Source organism: Osmerus mordax, chromosome 13 (genome assembly GCF_038355195.1).
Source record: "Osmerus mordax isolate fOsmMor3 chromosome 13, fOsmMor3.pri, whole genome shotgun sequence".
NCBI classification, from domain to species: domain Eukaryota; kingdom Metazoa; phylum Chordata; class Actinopteri; order Osmeriformes; family Osmeridae; genus Osmerus; species Osmerus mordax.
In genome coordinates, this window is record NC_090062.1 from 9,824,374 (window position 1) to 9,845,854 (window position 21,481).

Here is a 21,481-nt window from a genome sequence, read left to right on the forward strand (position 1 = left end):
TGTGCTGAGTGTTACCATCTCCCCCCTCCCAGACCCCTCCTTCTCCACACCAGCGCCTCGGCCAGCTGTAGACCTCACTTTCACACATGCTGAAACACACAATCACAACCCTGAACCTCACACTATCACACACACTGAAACATACATTTGGTGAGGTTTGTGAGTCATAAGCCTGACCCTCACAGACACCAAAACACAATGACATCCTCCTTCACACAACTCTGAAATATTAAGTCATAACCCCAACTCTTCCACACAAGTCAATGTTAATGTTAATCTGGTCTATTGACCTGCAGTATGCTTGGTGATTGTATACAAACCTGCTAAATACTTAATGCATTAATAACTATTTGATAGCAGTCATTTAGTATGGTCCTTATTGCTGTTGTCACAAGCAATGCTCTTACATAACATGGGAAAGTTAACATCTAGATTCTTCTTTGCTGACCCCTCACACAAGCAGGGGTGGGGTGTCTTGAGGGTTTTTGATTAGGAATTGGGTTTGGGCATCTGCCAATATGGCCGTGTTTGGAACCAGAGTGACGGTGTGGGGGTGTTTGAGAGGTCAGGCAGGGGGCCAGATCGATACTGGACGAAGCCTTTGCCATCCTGCTCATGACAAACCCCTCCCACTCTGACCTTCGTTGAGTCGAGTGCACAGGCCTAAAAGGGAGGTGAACTTTGACCTCTGACCTCTCAGTCAGTGCTCTGCAGGACTAAGGCTGTTTAGCTGAATCATGTGAATGGACCCTGCCACAATAGATGGTCTTCCTTTCACAGACTTTTGTTGATACCCAACAACAGATTAGAAGGTTGCAGATATATAGCAGTGCAGAGCCAATACTCCTGGCCTCCCTCACCACCATGACTGGTGAGAAAGTATCTCAGTAATCAATCACATCAACACAGCTTCAGCTACAGAGCTGGGCTTTAGCTGGTACCAACCAATGATAATAGACTGTGCAGCAAGGAGCTGCTGGGTGACTGCTATGAGGAAACACTATGTCTATATGATATCTGCACTTTTGCAAACTAATCAATGTGATGACCCAACACGGGCATCAGCACACCCCTGTGGAGACACTGTATTACAGCAGAGCTGAGCATGAAGTTGCCAAGAAGAAAAAATGTGACAGTTAAAAAATCAATCACAACAGGTTACAGCTTGAATTGCAGTGAATTTATTTTTCGAAATATTCTGCCATTTACTTCAGCAAGGCATCAAAACATACAGCTCTTTTAAACAAAGTTCTGAACCTTTATTGAATAATTTCCATTATTGATATAAAATGCACTTACATCTGTCAGAATTACATCTGACATATTTGATATTAAACAATAAATTAAGTATCTATGTTGAAACTATTCAGAATGACATAAAATTATACAATTACCAATATTTCCATTCAAGGATAAGAGCATTGTAAAAGATGAGCAGAAACACATTACAAATGAAGGCATCATAATTCAACAGTATAAATCACCAGCAAAATAATGTGCTTATTTTCAGCAATGTTTACATGTAAACATACTCAAGTAAAATGTGCACTTAAAAGCATAGGATAACCATAAAATGATGCTTATTGAAGCAGATAGGTGATATTTTGGCAAAGACCAATACACTGTAAGACTTGTATAGCTATTTCAACAAGGTGCTTTATTTTATTAAAGCAAAGGTATAAAATGTAGTTCAAGAAAAAAAGAAACAGACTAAAACATATTCCTTTATCAATAATCTGTAAACATACCAGATAGTGTAAACGTATGCTTTTGCTTTCATAAAATGAGATTATGGGATAGAGCAAGCAATCACGTCAGTCCCTTTCAAGAAATCATCTCAGGCAACAAATGTACAGCCCTCAGTGGAGAACTGTCAGTACGTATATATGACAGTTCTTTATATATAATGTTTAATAGAACAATTATAAAGTTGAAGAGCTCTTACAAACAGAGCTCTTTAGTAGAACAGCAGAAGCAATCATTTCTTGTGTTTATCAGGATAGAGAACAGTGTGATATGTAGACGTGCTTAGGGGAAGAGCGCCGAGCAACGTGTCCAGTAACATTCCCAGGAGGTTCCTTCAATGGCTCATACACTAACCAACACCCCCCGTATACTTAACCTTACAATACTTTGGACAACATATTGATCATGGATGGAGTCAAGGGTATATATAGCTATAATGAGTTTGATTAACTGGTTAAGTATACTGTACATAAATACATATTTAAACTGTGATAGTTAGTCAAACAGCAGGAAGTGATTTTCCCTCGTCTTCCTCTGGTCTCCATGGTGACATGGCTCTGTGATATTCTCCCTTTCTAAGGCTCGATAGGTCTGGTCTTGGCCAGGTCTGGGCCCAGGTCTAGTCTAGTATAGGCTAGTGGAGTCTGGTCCTAAGCCAGAGAGATCCATCATGGACTTTCTGCCGTCAGTGTCAGTCTCTGCTGCGCCGCCACTTGTCTGTCCTCGCCCACTCCTGGGCCTCACTAGGGGCCCTATCTTAGTCCACTCCATCAAAGCCCTGGGCGTTCTCTATGGCGATGTGCAGCTTCTCTCTCAACTCCTCAAACGACTCATAGGGAGGCAGGTCAAGGCGGTTGAAGCTGAAGAAGAACAGAGGGGTCAGGAGACAAGTCTACTGTTGAGACAGAGAAACACCACCCGACTGTTGAGTTTAAGGTGAAGAATCCTTCTGACAGTGTGAGGGGGGGGGACTCACCATGTGTGGGCTCGAGGCAGCTTGTCTCTGGTTCCCCACTGCTCAATGGTAAAGTGCTGTGGTCCATTGGACCCTGAAAACACAAAGTCGGCACAAGATGAGAACCAGTGTTGTGCATGTTCATACCTCTCATGAACTAGTTCAAAGTTCAGTTCATACAAGTAAATATGAATCGTTCACGTTCATAGTTCAGTTCATTTCATAGTTTTAAGGTGTGTGTTTACTGTGTGTAAAATTCCCACAAAAAATAATAAGGTGCATCAGATCAGCTGTAATCGCTGAGTCTGCGTCTCTGCTTTCACTTGCCATTTTTATGAGACGGAGAGCTGTTGTCTTGGAATACGTTGCTTGTTTGGTCTACGTGTGTGCGATGAATCATGGGTAACGTAGTGCAAAGTTGAATTAGTTGGTTTAGGTTAGGCTAAATGGCGAACATTTTACGGGCACTGAGCAACGACACGGTGCAAGCATTCGATTTAGACAGCGTCTCTCCTCTGGAGAAGGAAAACATTCCGTAACGTTTTAGCTAGACCTCAAATAATATGAATGTGTTCACCGTTCAAAATCATTATTTATTATTAAGTTGCGTTCAGTTCATCGTTCTCCTAAAAATGAACGTGTTCAATGAACGCGTTCATGCACAACACTGATAAGAACGCACAACGTCACCCAGCACGAACACCTCACCGTAGAGCTCTGCAAAGCCGTTCATCGGGACCCTGGAGGTCCCAGTCACAAACTGCAACAGGCGTATTCTCTTCTCAGCATCCATCAGCAGGACCGTCTGAGGAACAGCAGAGCACCACATTCTTGAACATCCGAACATACCAAAAAAATGTATCTAGAAGAGCAAGAGCAAGAAGCTCACCTTCCAGAACCACTGGATGACTGGCTGGTTAGGGCAGTAGCCATTCTTGTATTTGGTGTTCTCTCGCCAGTCGTTCACGTCCACATCCCCTAGTCCACACATCAACAACTACAAGAGAGGGACAGACAAAAGAGAGGAGGGGAGGAGAGAGACAGAGAGAGCAGAAAGTTAGACAATCTGTCCCCCTACTGGATAGAGGTTGGTGGACCACTATGCAGTAAGTGATGTTGAGGAGTGACACCCACCTCAAGCTCATTCTCATCAAATATCTTGATGAGATCCTGAGGTATCAGCTCATAGAATCCCTGGAGACAGAGAGAGCGAACGATGTGTTGAATCACAGTTATGACCAAACTACAAAAAACAACACATCATTAACCATGATGGTGTTTACCTCCTTGAAGGCTGTCATCTGTCTCAGAATTCGGTTCACAAACCTCCACTGCATAACGAGACTGGAGAGCACAAAACACCATGTCACCTACAGGTCAACGGCAGACACCACCCACAGCGCCCCCAACAGGACACTAGTGGAACACTTTGACATCCTATTCCCCTCTCTGTCACCAGAGGGCGACGGTGCTTACTGGATGTACTCCTTTTTGTTGTCGTCGGTGACAATGATCTCTGCCCCGCCCGGTTTCAGCTCGTGCTGATGTGTCTGCAGGAAGGGAGGAAAGGAGAGATGACAGGTGAGAGGAAATGCGAAACGAGGACATTAGCACTTCAGAGAACATCACCTCCACCTTGGCTAAAGGAAGCAGAGAAGAACAGGAGGAGAGGAATGTGTCACCTGGCCGAACAGCTCTTCGTCGATGGCGAATCTCAGGTCCAGGTCTGACGGGTCGTTCTCCAGGATCCACTTCAGGGAGTTGAAGTACTCACTGTCCTGAAACGCAACACAGCACATACTATCACCATGGTGACCCCCCCCCCCCCAAACACATCGTGACCTGTCGCATGGCAACCCGTTACAGCTTCATGTGTACGATGTTGCAGCGTGCCGGCATCTCACCACAGACTCCATGTCGTGCAGGGTGATAGGTTTCTGCAGTGTCATCTTGTAGAAGGGCCTGATGAAAAAGGCTGGAGGAGAAAGAATACACACAGGAAAAGCATTGGGATGGAAGTCCCACAAGTCAGGTTTGGTTACTGGTCAGGGGGGGGTCGAGAAGCCTTACCGTCCAGCAGCTTCCCGTGGTAGACTGCCATGCCGGCCACTCGGCCTATAAACTTGAAGTAAGACAGGTGATCCTCATTACACAGGCCTGAGTTGGGGTTTATCTGCAGAGTATAGTTATCCCTGCAGGGAGATGGGGGGAGGAGGAGAGGAGGACAGAACATTATCCACCAGCTCTGGTCTTAGATCTCTCTAATCGAAATCACCACTGGTCATCGCCATGGTGACCCTGTCAAACAGTACTATTCAAACAAACACTGGCATAAGAGAGACTCACGTGGCAGAATACTCAAAAAGCCCATAATAAGGGTTGAACATCTCCTTGGAGATGAGGAAGAACCACTCTCTGGCCACGCCCCCGTAGTCCAGGCCCTTCTCCCCTTCAAACTCCACCCACAGCCGCGCCTTCAGGAAGTCCGCCCTCTTGACAGACAGGATGCGTCGGTACGAGTCCTCCAGCACAGCGCTGCGGCGGAGCTTCATCTCAAAGCGGTTGGGGATGTCGGCCTGAAGGAGAGAGAGGCTGGGTCAGGAGACACTGACCCACTCACACAACCAGGGGAACAGCCTCGAGCACAGAGATCTGATAGAGAAATACTACCCCCTCCTGCTCTTGCTCAGCAACCCTATATGAATCTGGGGGGGGGGGGGGGGGGGGGGGTACTTACCGGTTTCTTCAGCTTCTTTCGGAAGTAATCATACTTCTGTTTGTAGTCTCTGGAGTACGGCACAGCCTAGAATACACAGACATGGTCACAAGACCAGAAATCAATGATGGATATTTGATCATTTGCTAAATTATGCATCGATATAGACGTCCTGGAGAACCTGACTCCAGCTGGATACGATCTGTACTCACTGGCCCGGTGATGGCAGAGTTCTGCAGACGAGGATCGTCCCACTGGGTGTTCTTAGTGTCTGGACAAGCACAGTAAGGAGGAGGGCAGAGAGAGGTTCTGTCACTGTTGAAGAGGGGTTGGGAAACTGGTGGTGGTTTTGTCGATCTCTACTTTCTACTTGGATTTCTACTTACTATGATCGATGTAGAATATCCTGCCATCACTGTGGACCCTCTCCTCCCACCCAGGCTTGGACAGCGGACACACAACACAAAGATTACTTCCTGTTTCCTCCCCACACCAGCACAAACATCACTTCCTGTTAACTCACAACATAGAGACAGGCATGATGTCATTGGAGGACTCACCGGCATGGGCCCAAGGTCAGTGGGATCGAGCGACGGTCTCTTCCTCATGTGCACAGGAATCTTCAACCTGGGTTCTTCCTGCTCAGGGCAAAATACAGGAAGTGAGTCACACAAACCAGTTTGAATTCCAAGGGTTGGCTCTCCAGACCAGAGTAGAGGGTCAGGTACGAGACTCACCCAGGAGGTGGTCTTGGTGTTGTGGTCGATGAAGAAGGGTCGTCCGTTGGGGGCGCTGCGGACCTCCCAGCCTGCGGGCATCAAACCGTACTCCTGCTTGGGCTGTGGGTTGGGGGAGTGCTGGGGGGAGGCCTCTGGAGACAGCATCGGGGGCTGGTATACCGTGGGGCTCACGGACAGGGTATTGTGGCCCCCTGCTCCTTCCGAAGTGATCTACACAACAGAGGGAGAGGAGTTGAGAGAGAGGGAGGTGAAAAAAGAGCGAGCGAGCGACATAGGGGGAGAGAGAGAGATGGATATAATCTACAGCCAACCTGTATGAGTGGTCGTGTCCAGGAGGTGATTCTGCTGTTGTGGTTGACGTAGTAGAGGCGTCCCTTACTGTCCTGCTTCTCCTCCCAGCCTGGCGGCAGGCCCTGGGAGGTGGGCAGCATCTGGAACACAACTCAGTCAGCAACAGAGCCAATAACAGCAAAGAAGCTTGGAGTGCACACACACACACACACACACACACACACAGAGCAGTGGTGGGCAGGCTGTGTAGTACACACCACAGGCTGGACAGGATGCTCTTCCACAGTCAGGGTTTGGACACTTCCTCTGCGGCTGGAGGGGCCTGAGTGGCTAGAGTGACCAGCCTGGGGAGGAAAACACCAACACAGCCATGAGAACCTTGTCTGAGCTAACCCAAGTTAACATTGTATCCTCCCAACACAGTCGCAGTCTCTCCATGTCTAGTCAGGAACATATAGTGCTGAAGTGAGAGCACAGTGGTCACACATTACCACAGCCAGAGGGCGTCTCTACTACAGTGTTGTGTCCCTGTCTGGTCAAGAAACCTGCTCAAGCCAGTCAGACTGGTAATGGGAGTCATGGTAACAGGAGCTATGGTACGAGATTTTGACGAGAGTCGTGGTAACGAGAGTCGTGGTAACGGGAGACGTGGTAACGGGAGACGTGGCAACAGGGGCCGCGGTAACGGGAGGACGTAAAGAAAGTGTATTATTCACCGTGAGGGAGGTGCGTCTGTCTCCGGGCGTGGCTCCAGTGGCCTGCAGGTGACTCAGCTCCTCGCAGAAAGAGTGGAACTCCAGGGGAGAGTGGGGTGGTGGGGGGGAGTGGAACCCCATGGGGGAGTGAGGTGGGGGGGGGAAGTGGAACCCCATGGGGGAGTGGGGTGGTGGGGGGGAGCGCTGGCTGAGACCACTGCTACTGTACAGCGTGGAGTCATCATCTGTTATAATCTCCCAGCTCTGGAGGAGAGCACAGGCACAACAACAAATTGCTCAAAAACACCACAACACAGCGTTCAAAAACACAGCGTTCAAAAACACCAAAACACGCGCCTCAGGAATACAACACGCGGTTCTGAACAACACATTCAGTAAGCGTTTCTCCATCCAATCACACCGAGGCCTCAGTAAACCTCTGGCTTGGGTCAGGATTCAATTTACAAATAAGAATCAAATTCAGGTATGATCTCTATCAAACAGACAAACATTGTACAGTCATAACTATAGGCATCTCTTGGTAGCCTGAATAAAGATGATGAGTTATAGAGTGATTTGATGGTGACAGCTAGCTATACTCAGAGACTGGACACGCAAAAGCCACGTTTTTGACCAGCATGCAGCCGGGATCAATAAAACACATACTGACCTACAGCTTCGTACAACTACAGAGCAGTTGCTGTGTACAGATGGCGGCTACTAACATGAAGTTGCCTTTTACAGACAGTGATTTTTGACAGGAAAGGGTTGTGGACAGGATGTGATCATGGACAGGAAGTAGTCGTGGAGAGGAAGATGTCATTAAGAGAAAGTGGTCAAGGACAGGAAGTGTTACCTCAGGAGACTCGTGTCTTTCCATGGCTTCCTCGTGGTCGGAGATCTGCCTGCGTGCTGTGAAGGCATGCTGGGCCTCCATGTGGATGGTCTGTCTCTGCTCCGCTTCCTCCTCACTGTCTCTGCACAGCGGGAATACACACACACACACACACAGTTAGTCTTGAGAGTACTACCACAAGAGACCACAAGTTTACAATCCATTTGGACAGTGAAGAGTTTCTAGTGATCAGCCTTACTGTATGATTGGCCTGTGCCACTGCGTGGTCCTGGTGTCATGGTTGACGTAGTAGGTTCTGCCCAGGTTGTCCTGCCTCTCCTCCCAGCCAGGGGGCAGTGCAGGCAGCAGGTGGTTGTGTCTGGGACCCGACATGTCTTGCCCCTCCAGGAACTCCCACCCGGGCTGAAACACAAAAACTGATGTCACTCGATCCTTCTCCAGCAGCCAATGTCTTCTCAAGTCGAAAAGATTTGCAGTTTCTCTGAGAGCCGGGTGTCCCCCGGGTGAGAGCAGGGTGTCCCCCGGGTGAGAGCCGGGTGTCCCCCGGGTGAGAGCAGGGTGTCCCCCGGGTGAGAGCCGGGTGTCCCCCGGGTGAGAGCAGGGTGTCCCCCGGGTGCTCCCTGCCCTCCGATCTCCCAAAGTGGTCTGGACTCTCACCTTGCCAGGCTCGTGGAGGGACTAATATAGACAGTTTTTTTATCAAACTAGCCAACACTAGCATCCATTTGAAGAATGATGACTGGTTCTATGAATACCAGGGGAGCAAGCAGTCAGCCAGTCAGTCTCCAGGGCTGGTGACATCAGGCCCTCTGGGCTGAGGGCAGTGACACACTGGGGCTGAGAGGCTCAGCTGTCACACCCTGGAGCTGTGGTTATTGTGTTTTTAAAACTTCTCAAGCTGCCGGTGGCTTTATCCATTTAGCTACAATGTTTAATTCATTAATGCATTCATAATACATGAATTAGATGATTTGTTTATCCATGGGGTCTTACATCAGTGTCATCTGTCTGGTCTGCAGCTTCCTCCTCTGAGGCAGGAGTTTTAGGCAGGTAGGTCATTTTCAGACGCAGCTGACCTTTGACCCTGGACTTGTGGCTGCACAACGAACACAAAGTCAACAATGAACTCAAACAGTGAGATCTTTATATATGCTTTAAACATATCTCAGTTTAAATCAAACAAAATGTAATAAAAACAAACTAAATTATACATTTTTTTCAAATGCTAATATGAGTATGTGGAGCTGAAAACAGAAGGGAGAACGATGAGAGGATGCTAACCTTCTTGGGTGAAGTAGAAAATCCTTGAATGTGAATGGCCTTTCAATGTTAGGATTTTCTGTCTGAAACAAAACAAAACAAAAAAGCTTAGCACTTTAAAAATGGTAAGAGTAGAATTACTATGCAGGCTTTACTCTACATAGTCTGTTTCCATGTGGAGTAGCACTATACTACATGTACCATAGCACTTTGACTTGTGGTGGAGGGGTCTGTGTACCGTGTGGAATGAGTAGCACAAACAAGACGGCTCTTTTTCCATAAGGGAAACAGAGACACTTAGTAATGAGGGTTTCAATGTTTACATGAGGTCATGGTTGGGTCAAGGTAAAACGCAACGGTTATAAACGACAGTACATCAACACTAATGAGGTGATGGAATGTGAGTTAGCCGAGACTCAGGGACGTAAACACAGTGGACGGTGAAGGTGTTCTGGAGGAGACGGAGTCCTGCTCTCACCGAGATGTGTTGTAACGGGACGTCCACCTGACCCAGAAAGTCATCGCGTGTCTGCCAGAGAAAGGGACACAGACATTTACAGGCAATCTCTTTTGAAAGGGTGTGGTTGTTATGTACGGTATAGGCTCACACACAGGTACACACCCACACACATGCGCACACACACACCCACACAGAGCTTAAAGGATGACTCATGTCAAGAGGCTACATCACATGACTGGTCTAGATATACCTTTGCTCCATGAATGGTCACCTCTACTGTGGTACTGTGGTACTGACTTGCCTCACAGAACCCTATACTTAATATCTCACAGATAATACAAGCCATGACCTCACCTTTAAAGCCCTACTTAAAAACGACTTGTCAAACCATAAACCTCAACATTCTAAACTATTGTAATCTCAACAGGTCGTAACAATGCAACAGATCATTTAGCCCGTAGATCCCTGGGCTAAACCAGGCAGGCCAGTCTCTCTCTGACCACACATGCACAGTCTGGGGCTCCTCTGCACTGTGTTACATTTACATTACATTTTACATTTAGTCATTTAGCAGACGCTCTTATCCAGAGCGACTTACAGTAAGTACAGGGACATTCCCCCGAGGCAAGTAGGGTGAAGTGCCTTGCCCAAGGACACAACGTCAGTTGGCATGACCCGGAATCGAACTGGCAACCTTGGGATTACTAGCCTGATTCCCTCACCGCTCAGCCACCTGACTCCCGTTACTAAGGAACAACCCCAAATGAAGGTCATCCTACGTCACTGAGGTCTCTGTGATGCCATTATTGTTCAACACATCACATGGTCAGGAAAAACAGGCAAAAAATAAAATAAAAACTCCAAACAAATGTACTAAAGTAGAGCTGTGGGTCCATGGTCCGTTCTCCTTAGAGCGTCCAGTCAGGCCTGTCTCCTTAAAACACAGGCTGCAAGCCAAGGTCCTGCTGATGGTCAGCAAATAACACATCTAGTAGGTAGCAGTAACCCAGCAGAGACTCTCAACAACTAGCAGCCAATAAAGAGAGTGAGGGGAGAGAGACCACGGCCTTGGCCTGCTAGTTCAACAGCCAGGATTTAATGACCTGTGCAGGGAAAGATAAGCGTTGTTTTTCTCTAGTGGTGTGTGTTTGTGTTTATGTCTCCGTGTGTGTGTCTTTGTGTTTGCCAACAGACCACCTCCACAGCATTAAACCCAACAGGGCCAGCCAAACACCACTGCACTGCTCTCAACTTGTCTTACTGTCGAGCCTGCAACAACACTACATAGAGAAGGTCAGATAACAAAGTGTCACAATCACAGCTTGACGGGTTCCACACACGGGTCCAATTTAAATATCCAAATATTATTTTCACCTGACCTCTAGGTCAATTGTTTCTCTCAAAAAAGACATGATGAATCAGCACTGTAGATTATCTAGTAGGGGTTTATATGAGCTGCTAGACTGGAGCAGGAGCTATGCAGCTGGGAGGTCTTCTGTCCTTAATGAGCATATAGAGTTTAGCTGGTACGGCTTTGGCTAATTGCTAGCGCAGGTCTTTCCTGACAAGCTGCTAAATGCAGAGAGGAAGAGGGGGAGGAGGGTGGAAGAGAGAGGACCTGACACCTGATGCTTTGCAAACATGGCCTAGCAGGGGCACCCACAGTGAAGGGAACACAGCACTCTTTTACTGCAAAAGGCTCAGCCTGTCCAAAGCCTGCATAACATGCCCCCCCCCTCCCCTCCCTACAGCCACCCAAGATGGTTGAGATGACTGGGCTGTGCTCTGGTGTCACGTTGGTAAATCTGAGTCCCCTGCCCACAGCAGTGCTTCAGCCACCAGACTATCTGGAGTCAGGGGGAATATTTTGGAAGTGCTTTATTTATAGAGAGGGGTGTGGGGGTGGGGGGCTCCGGCTGCCTTTCCAAAACTAAAATTAGCCTGGGGTAAATACTTAAACTGATTACTCAAAGCGTTAACAGAATAATAAAAATGGAGAACCCCACTAAACCAAAGCATGCATGTAGACGCGCACACACACACACGCACCCACACACACAAATACACTAGGTAGGCTATCCAATGAATCCTGTTTTCTCTCTACTGTTCCAGGATCTAGCCTGGCTTACTATGATGCAACCAAATGCCTCACAATGTTTTTTCACATAGAGCATGTTATTTGTAAGACTGCTGTAGATGCTCAGCAGCTAAGTTTAACCTCTGCTTGCTTGTACAACAAGTAGTCCTAAAAGTTAACAGATTTAGAGACATAAACACGTACGCTATGCTAAGCTAACACAGCTAGCTGCATGTATGCTAACATAGCTAGCTACATATAGACTAACATGTTGGCTAGCACTAGCCTACACAGCTAGCTATGGGATCCTCTTAAGACCCATATCAAGGAGGGGACGTTGTCAAAGGTAAAACTGCTACATGGAAACTTGGCAGTTTCTATGTACAATAAACAAACAATACACGTTCTTTTTTTTCTAAGAACCACTCATTACACCCCTTCACTGCATTCACTTTCACCTGACACTTCAAAGCGTTTCTGAGTAATGTCACATTTGATGTGTTTTGATGTCACAACAAAACAGTCACAGTCTTGCACTGTCACAGGTAACACCATAAACAACATGCCAAGTTCTAATGTATACTCCCATTCTACTAAGTATTATCTATCATGTCATTATTATCACTTGACAACCACCTTGCTAAATTGAAAACACAAAACAACCAAAAAAAGACTCACCCTGGTGTTGAGTCCAGGATTCATATGAACATGATCCCTTCTCTGATTAGTGTTTACATCAGTAACAGAGCCAGAGACCCTGGCCCCAGAGCCGTGAGACACTCGTATGTGAACATGTGGAGAGCCAGCCTGTGAGCTGGCCAGCTTGGGGTTGGAAACGTGACATGAGATTCCGGTATTGGGGTAGGGGACTTCCAGGGAAAAGCTCCTCTGTAAAGCACGATGACCAGCGACTTGCCCTGGCATTTCCTGTCCATTGCCGGTCTGGCAGGCAGGGTGGTGGCTCCTTTCAGACAGTTTAGCAGAGGGGGGCAGGCTAGCGGACGTGCTGCGGAACAGCCTGATGTGCCTGTGAGAGTTCTCCCCCTCCTGCTGTGGACTCTCAGGATGCTCCACACTGACCGCAGCCCTAGCAAGCACACCCTTCCCAGACAACACTACAGGCCTCTGGTGGGCAAAGTGCAACAGCACACTGGAGTGGCGACCTGGCGGCCTGTCTAAAGTAGCTGACCTGTCAGGAGTTCTGCCGTCCTCCATATTGTATCTCAGTTCATCCAAAAAAGGAACATTGAAATGCACCACGGGCCTAGCATCCCTGAACTCGGATGATGGACAACTGTTCTTGGACAGTCGCAGGCCGTTGAGTGCCGTAGCGATGGATCCCTTGGAGGTGACCGTGTCGTCGTCTGTGGAGGATTCGCTGGCGGACAGCTGGAGTTGGTGGGAGGTCTGGAAGCAGCCCCTGGCCAGTGGGAGGGCAGGGAGAGCCACCGGGCTGACGGGGGAGGCTGGTGGCGTGCTGCAGGGGCTCCGGGGGAAGATGACCAGCGAGGAGCAACGCCTCAGTGGCACCCGGGCCTTCCTACGCGGGAGGCTCCTGTCCTGGGCCACCCGCCGCGTCTCTGGGAGCTCCGGCTCAAAAATACTGCTGCTGCTGCAGTACCCGGCGTCGCTGGCCGTGCTGCTGCTACTACTGGAGCCCCCGTCAGACCCGCTCCCTGCCCCCCCCTCACTGCCCCCAGCCTCCCCATCCTCCACTCCCCCCTCCTGCTCGCCGTGGAGCTTGGCGCAGGGCTGCAGAGAGATCTGCAGGGTGCTCTTCCTGCTGCCTCCGGCAGGGTTAACCTTGGGTATGAACACGGAGGAGTAGCGCTGCAGATTAGCGTCCTCTGGCGACAGCGGGGGCAGAGCCAACTGTCCAGGAGTCACCTTCATGTGGAGGGAGCTGTGGGCTGGGCTTTCAGTGTGGCCGCGGCCAGTCTCGCCACTCTCCTCACCATGGCTGCTCAGGCTCTCTGACAGAGGGTCTGTGTTACTTCTCCTCGACGCAAAATGCAAACGGAGCTGGCGTGCCATCCGTTTAGCTCTCTAATCCCACCCGAGCCGAGGGGCACTGCATGGCAGGGCCTCACGGCTGAGAAAGTACAGTGAAGCAACTGCTCAGTCCTGTTCCGTGATTACCAGCATTAGCGGCAGCACATAGCCAAAATAGCTCTTGTGACAAGCTGCATTCCTCTGCTGCTGGAAGGCTATTAGTCAAGGCAGGTCAAAAGAACTCTTCTCAGCCTCAGCCTGAAACAACCACTGTGGTCCACTTCTTTAAGGAGTTAGATCCACACTTGATCCACACAGAGCAGCACTGGCACTTTAAGGGGTAGAACTCACTGAAACAATTCAGCCAAGCCTCAACCCCAGGCTCGGCCCCAGCCTCACGGAATCTGTGTCTTCTGCCGTCTATCCTCACAGAGTCTACCACAGCCCTGGCCCAGCTCCTGGTCACCCTCTGACAGGATTAAAGAGCCCAGCAATGTACCAGCTCAGTAGAGGGACTGCCTCTCAGACCACTCACTCAAGACTCTGCCTTCTCGATGCTGCCGGGCGGATAGTGTTTCCTTGCCTGTACCGCGTCCCTCAAATATTTTTACCCACCGGTATAGAGTTACAGGAAATCAAGAGGAATGAGTTTTAACATAATTCTACATCAACCTTAAAGGATAGGGTATCCTTGTAGTAGCCATTTTGGGAAAACACCACGGCCTGGTCCAATTTACAGGGAAGCTACTTCTGCTGGTTATGATAACTGCAGAAGTCAGCTAGCTCATAAAACGGTGTGCCTGAGCTCTGCAGCATCCCTCTGAACCCCAGATAAAGCCACAAGGGCTTTAGGATGACGGCCCTGTTTCATAATGAACAGAGGAAGAAAAGGAGACGTACTACTGTGGTGAAGATCCCCCACTCGACATATTAAAATCATTCCTGTTCATCCAGCCTTGGTAACACACCTCAACATACAGTAGCTACGTGAGGCTCAAGTCGAGACTCTGCTCAGGGAACACACACATTGGTCAGCTACATCACCTGTAATCGGACTCTCAATGTAACAACCAAAAGCTGAGTAGATCTGCCACACACCCGTCACAGGACTATTATGTGAGTTCAGAGCTATTCTGGGGGGTTGTAGCCATGCTGGCCGGCAGGTCAATGACATAGTGTGATGGTATTAAGGGAGTCCAGATGAGGAGATGACTCACCAGCAGAGAGCGTGTGACGCAGGGACCCCTCCCACGTCACAACCCCTGGCACCGCGTGACACTATTCCCACCTCACCATATAGTATGAATCCCTCCCTCCCGCCCGCACCGCAACCCTTAAACTGCACCTAGACACAGGTCTGCACTAGACACAAACACATTAGTCTATATGTGGTCTGGTGGCATTCTGCCATTAAGTGAATCTCAGACCATTCCAAAGTTGTTTGATTTTCCCTAGCATGTAGAGTCCCTCCCCGTCAAGGATTAGGCCTAATCTTGGTGTTGGGAATTCAAAGCGAGCCCTTCCACGGTGTCTGGTGTCAGAGACAGCGACATCGCTCCAGTCAGCAGCAGGCCTGAGCTCTGTCTCGTTAGACCCACACCATCTGGAGACCCTGGCCTGATGGGTCTGGGCCTGCTCCAACATGTCCACCATCACCGCGGGAGAAAGGGAGGATATTCTATAGGAACACTGGCAGGGGTATGCCACCCCTTCACACACTACCCCATGTCAGTGTATGTAGACTACATAATGCATGCTGCCATCTGCTAACATCCACACTCAGGCCTGGTGTTATGCTACCTTATCTCAATATCTTAAACCACTAACTAATCTCCTGTTAGAGTCTATTATGTGGACTTCTGGTTAACCATTACCCCCATTAGTCAGGTGTCCCCGGGCACATAAGCACTTAACAAAATTAAATAGCTGACCCGGTAACACTACAGATTTTTTATGAGATCAAGACAGTTTAACTCTTTAGAGAAGAGTGTATTACATTTCCTAGATATTTTTTAAAGAGGCAACCTTCAATTCAAGCAGGCCAGGTTTATTTGGGGCAGTGCTGGGCTAAACCCCAAAGGTTTAGCCCAGTACAAACAACCCAGCTACACCTAATCACTGTTGGCTTTCTTATTATATACTCTATAACCACTTCACATACAACCATCCCTGCAGTGACAAAAGCCCATTGGAAATTGGTTCAGTTTCCTTCACACACCTGGGCCACTGTCAATATCAGTCTACTGCTAATACACAAATATTGAAGAGAATATATGCGAATATGTCCTTGTGGAAGCAGTTTCACCTCCACCAGAATCTACCTACCAGGCGGTTCTCATCAAACACTTCCAGCAGCAGACGATGCTTCCTGGGATGAACCTGGAACAAAGAATACAACATCAAACTGATCAAAACATCTGCATAACATGCCATCCATACAGCACACCTGAGAAAATGTGCACTTCTGTTGGACACTTTTGTAGTTACAAAGGCTGTTGGCTTTGTGTCCATGTCCTTGGAAAGTAGGCCACATTGAATGACCTGATAATTCCATTTTAGTAATACAGTAGTTATCTTTGTATGTGTTTATACAACAACCCTGCTCTTTCTAACCATGTTAACAGTGTGGCTAACAATGACTCACTAAGTCTCCACCAAGGTTAGAAGAGACAAAGGTTAGGTGAATCATTAGACATTCTGTCAGTTACAGACAGCTCTTTCACTCTTTTATAGAACAGTGAATACATGCTCCTAGATATATATATATTTGCATTGGCAGAACATTTCAAGCAGCCCCTACAGTACATAAGGGTGGTGTCTGAGCGTTGAGTCACAACCAGATTTTAGCCATGCTAGAAGGTAGCGCCCATGAGGTGTAAAACATGAGACGCTTCTGAGTGGGGGTGAAGCCTGCCTCCAGCGCCAGGAGTCAACCTGGAGGGAGTCCTATAGCCCACAGGCTTCAGGGGTACAAATAGACTGTGACTCACTATCCTTACACCAGAAATCCAGCGACAGTGAAAAGCAAGGATAGCCCCATTATATAGTACTAATGTGTCCTTCATCAACAAAATTACCTGACCCTACATATTAAGCCTGCATTTCTGTTGACAATGAAGTAGCAAACACAATCTGGTCTCAGCCCCTCTGATCCTGTTCACCTCAAGCTAGCCCTGCACAGGAAAGACCAGCCCTGCACAGGAAAGACCAGCCCTGCACAGGAAAGACCAGCCCTGCACAGGCAAGCAGACACGCCAAACCAAGACCAGCCCTGCACAGGAAAGACCAGCCCTGCACAGGAAAGACCAGCCCTGCACAGGAAAGACCAGCCCTGCACAGGAAAGACCAGCTCTGCACAGGCAAGCAGACACACCGAACCAAGACCAGCCCTGCACAGGAAAGACCAGCCCTGCACAGGAAAGACCAGCCCTGCACAAACAAGCAGACACACCGAACCAAGACCAGCCCTGCACAGGAAAGACCAGCCCTGCACAGGAAAGACCAGCCCTGCACAGGAAAGACCAGCTCTGCACAGGCAAGCAGACACACCGAACCAAGACCAGCCCTGCACAGGAAAGACCAGCCCTGCACAGGAAAGACCAGCCCTGCACAAGCAAGCAGACACGCCGAACCAAGACCAGCCCTGAACAGGCAAGACCAATCCTGAACAGGCAAGACCAATCCTGAACAGGCAAGCAAACACACTGAACCAAGACGCCACACAGTTTACACTGTGAGCTAGGTGTGCTTACTCTGTAATGCTTTGTAAGAAAAACAGTTGGAATGTTGTTGGTCTGGATCTCAGCTTCCACCTGTCAAAGAGATCTCACTACCGAAGAGGAACCTGCCACTAAAAGTCCATTCAGAAATGTGGAGGGGTGAGGGGACAACTCCAGAGGGGAGAGAGACAGGTGACCAGATGCTAAAGACTAGGTTTCCATGTGCTGCCCTTGCCTGTTTAACACACACATATACACATCAATATGTTTGCCTGGTAGCATAATTCACTTACTCTGAAGTAGAATTCCTCATTCCACTTTGGGTCCAGTGTCTTCATGGAAGGAGGAGGAACAGGTGCAGAATAACAGGTGTTAGATGGAGCAGGGTTGCTGCCTTACAGGCTAACAAAAATACATAACTCTGCAATTTCAGAGAACATTAGATCCTCTACCAACACATACTCAGCAACTTGGCTACTTACCTTCTTGATAGTTTTTGTCTGGAGGCTGGTTAGTTCTCCATTGACAGGGTCATACAAAGATATTCTTGTATATGGATCACTGTGGTAAAAGAAAATGCAGTAGATATTCAATTGTTAAAAAGAATGTCATGTTAAATAATCACCAACAAGCTTCACATTGTCAGCCTAATATAAACATGAATGAATAGGAAAAATAATTTAAAGATGCTGTAAAGCAAATTCCATGATTTGCTTTTCAGTACATTATATACGTGTGAAATTAGTTCCTGAAAGCATGTGCGAAAACGGTGTTGCACTGAAATGTGGAGTTAGACCGTCTCTTCCGTTTTCAGCTCAGGTTTTGTATAGGCGGAGCCAAAATCCGACCTATCTACGTCAGATCACAGATGGTTGCATTCTGTTACTCAGCTGGTACAATGCAAAGACAAAGTAATTAACACATAAAACACTCAGAGACTGCAGGTAGGTCTGTTCTGATATCTGCAATTGATTTAGCTAGTTGTTGCTGCTGTTGCTAAAATCAATAAATTTGAGGGGGCGGAGCGACACGCCCCCCCAGTCTCAAGCAGAGAAGACTGCTGATTTTCTCACGATTTCAAAGCCTAATTAAACATACTTGTCAGTGTTCAAAATTGGATGGGTAGTTAACAACACATTCTTCTGTGGTGTGATGAACTTAAAACTCATTTTCAATTTTTCAGAATCAGAATCAGAATGGGATTTATTCGCCATGAAAGTTTGCACAGACAAGGAATTTGCTTTGGCAGGAAGGTGCATACAATAAACATATAGGGACCTAAAATTTTTTATATGTGGACTATCTATACTAAGGGTACATAAACTAGCAGTACTAAGTGGAATTACAATTAAATAAAATATACAATAAAATAAAACATAAGTTGCCACTTTACAGCATCTTTAATTCACTAAATAAATACAATTTTCTATAAAATAATATAAAATATAAAAACAATATAATGTGACTCGGGTTAGGGTCCTCTGTGGACACTAAATTCCTATGTACCCAAGACATCCTAGACGGCACTGTACCTTACGGTGAAGACGAGGGCCAGCCGCCACACCCTAAAGTAGTCTAGTTGTGTCAATAAACAACAAACAAGCTCTGTGGGCCAGGGGCTGGGTAGCACCCATTACTGAGAGCTGATCTGGACAGGATATAGTGCAGGCGGATTCAGGAAGGAGCCCCAAGGTTCTTCCCGTGTAGCAGGGACAGAGAGACCAACCACTACCTCTAGCACCATCTACAGGTGTCACTTATGGATATCTTTTGAAGATTGACAGCTCTCCATTTGTGCAGGCAAATCAGTTTCCTGACAGCCTGTTAGTACTGGCAGTAAGCTGGGTTTGTGCCATGAGTTTCCTTAACCCTATCTCTGAAGCTAACATGAGAGTAATGTTGTGTAGGTCTCAGTTGAAAGACATTTTAGACTTCCTCTAGAGTGAGCCTCGCTGATAAGGAAGCATAGTTACACAAAGCAGCTCATGTTTCTACCTGCAGGTTGGTACGCAGCTTGGATGCACACCGGCAGGCCCACTGTGTTTACACATCAGACTTACCAACCAGCAACAAATCACGGCCTGAGCTGGATGTAAAGTGTCCTGTTTAAACAAACACTTTGGACCCACTGACAGCCTATTGAACTCTTGACTGTGTTTTGAGAGGAAACAGCACCTTGAGATACAAGGCTTAATTGAATCTTCACATTCAAATTTAAAAGTTAAAATGTTATTAAAAAAATCATGACAAGTTTGCTTGTATGAGGGCAGTTAGGTTACACTTTATTTCTATGACTGACCTGGCCCCAAGGATATCCTTCTTAGCTAGCCCGATTCCAGCGATGACTTTAACTCTGAGAATCCTTGATTCCACCTGTAATGACATCATAATAATTTAAAGTCTCATGGGAACATCAGTTACTCCAACTGACAGATTCAAGTAACTGTTGATGTAACGATTCATTGGCAGTGGGTTAACATCTATCGAATTGCCATTACTGTAAATTATACTGCACAGTCGGACCGCCCCGTCCAGAGTTTGAGAAGTCGTTTGGTGTATCATGTGCACCGGAATGTGGAACTCGATGTATCCAGATTTATCAATAACGAATTAGATTTGATCGTTCGTAGCATGAAAATGTATTATACTTTTAGTACTGAGTAAAACAATTAACTTTTTTATTTTACTGAACTGAAACAACTAATGTAATTGTGCGTACAGTGTTTATTCGTTTCTAACGTCCCAACTCGGTAACTCCAAGACGTTCACATCTCGTTTGTAACTCACTCACTGATCTTTCAGACAGCACATAAACACAGCGAATCACTGCCAGGAAACTACATTGTATCATCCTGGTGTTTGACATCTCAGGTACCACGTGCTTGCTCATGCTTTACAGAAAATATTAGTCATACACAGTGCTCTATACTATTTCGCAATAACTCACAATAGAGCCAGATGAAGAATTGCCTTATCATTAGTCTACTGCCAATGGTAGCTCCTCCTGAGTCCTTGAGACCTCGGACGGACTTTATCAGAGAGGGGGTTCTAAAGCTTTGTGCAGCACGTGCCCCTTCTTGCTGCCCTCGACTACACGCCAACACGTACCCCAACTCCATTACGCCACAGTCGCATACACCCCTTATGAGTACACTTGTTTTATTGGAAACCCGGCAGTATTAATTAATTTTACAGTTATTTGACTATATCTTATTCATTTTATCTACATGTGTGTGATGTTGTCTGTTGCATGTATCCAACTCCTGGAGATGATTGGGAAAATGCCCAAACCCTTCACATACATCTCTAAAAAACTCCTTGTTTCATTTGAATTTCACTTAGTGAAGGAACGTCACGTGTACGGGTAAACCAGTAACTAAAATGTTCTTAAAGTCAAGTTCATTCAGCCCCTTTCGATGTAAATCCAGATAACGTATTTATGAGTGTACTAGCAATATTCGTAACGTCCATTTTCAACATGTCGACTTACCAGTGCGTGAATGCCAAAAGTGCATCGGCGGAACATAGTTGGCCAGGCATTCAAAACGATGTACCACTTTTAGCTATAATTTCAAAAATTGGTAGCTGGCTAATGTGCCATCAAGCTATTAGGGCACTCATTTGACTACCAGAACACAGTTTTACCTATTACTTGGTTTGATTTCTTATCAAACAACTTTGATATCAAAGAATCCAGACACATAAATCTACATTTACCTCATCTGTCTCAAGTCCTCGGACCTCGGGAGTGAGTGCGGCCATGCTTAGCGAGCTGGCTAACTAGCGAGCAGTGTCCTCTTCTCTCGCGGATGGATGTATTCCAGCCACCCAGTGAATGTTTAGGAAAAGGTCCAGGTGACAGCACTGCAGATATTGAGAGATGTCTCTCCGTTTGTTAGATACAGTAACTACTGTCAGAACACTGGTCGAGATACGTCTTGTTATTATCACCCATCTCCTCCTCCTCCCTTGCC

At 47.2% G+C, this 21,481-nt stretch overlaps 1 protein-coding gene across 4 annotated transcripts; it reads right to left on the bottom strand.

Annotated features, from left to right (window-relative positions):
- Positions 1 to 1,639: 1,639 nt before the first annotated feature.
- On the bottom strand, positions 1,640 to 21,405 carry nedd4a (NEDD4 E3 ubiquitin protein ligase a). Of its 4 annotated transcripts, XM_067248574.1 has the most exons (29): positions 21,225 to 21,405; positions 19,807 to 19,880; positions 17,990 to 18,068; positions 17,801 to 17,839; positions 16,114 to 16,167; positions 9,738 to 9,788; positions 9,281 to 9,342; positions 8,993 to 9,095; positions 8,238 to 8,401; positions 8,000 to 8,120; positions 7,165 to 7,407; positions 6,706 to 6,792; positions 6,469 to 6,588; positions 6,155 to 6,367; positions 5,978 to 6,055; positions 5,804 to 5,858; positions 5,630 to 5,688; positions 5,439 to 5,504; positions 5,048 to 5,277; positions 4,772 to 4,893; positions 4,606 to 4,676; positions 4,384 to 4,479; positions 4,178 to 4,251; positions 3,985 to 4,045; positions 3,836 to 3,895; positions 3,591 to 3,698; positions 3,410 to 3,506; positions 2,723 to 2,795; positions 1,640 to 2,606 (listed from the first exon to the last, which is right to left on the bottom strand). In XM_067248574.1, exons 1-29 carry the CDS (start codon positions 21,267 to 21,269, stop codon positions 2,504 to 2,506), a joined length of 2,808 nt encoding a protein of 935 aa, XP_067104675.1. In that variant the 5' UTR covers positions 21,270 to 21,405; the 3' UTR covers positions 1,640 to 2,503. The 4 variants fall into 4 exon arrangements, with proteins under 4 accessions (XP_067104675.1, XP_067104676.1, XP_067104673.1 ...); XM_067248575.1 differs by lacking the exon at positions 9,738 to 9,788; XM_067248572.1 differs by lacking the exons at positions 16,114 to 16,167; positions 17,801 to 17,839; positions 17,990 to 18,068; positions 19,807 to 19,880; positions 21,225 to 21,405 and adding an exon at positions 12,475 to 14,031.
- Between the last annotated feature and the right edge of the window lie 76 nt (positions 21,406 to 21,481).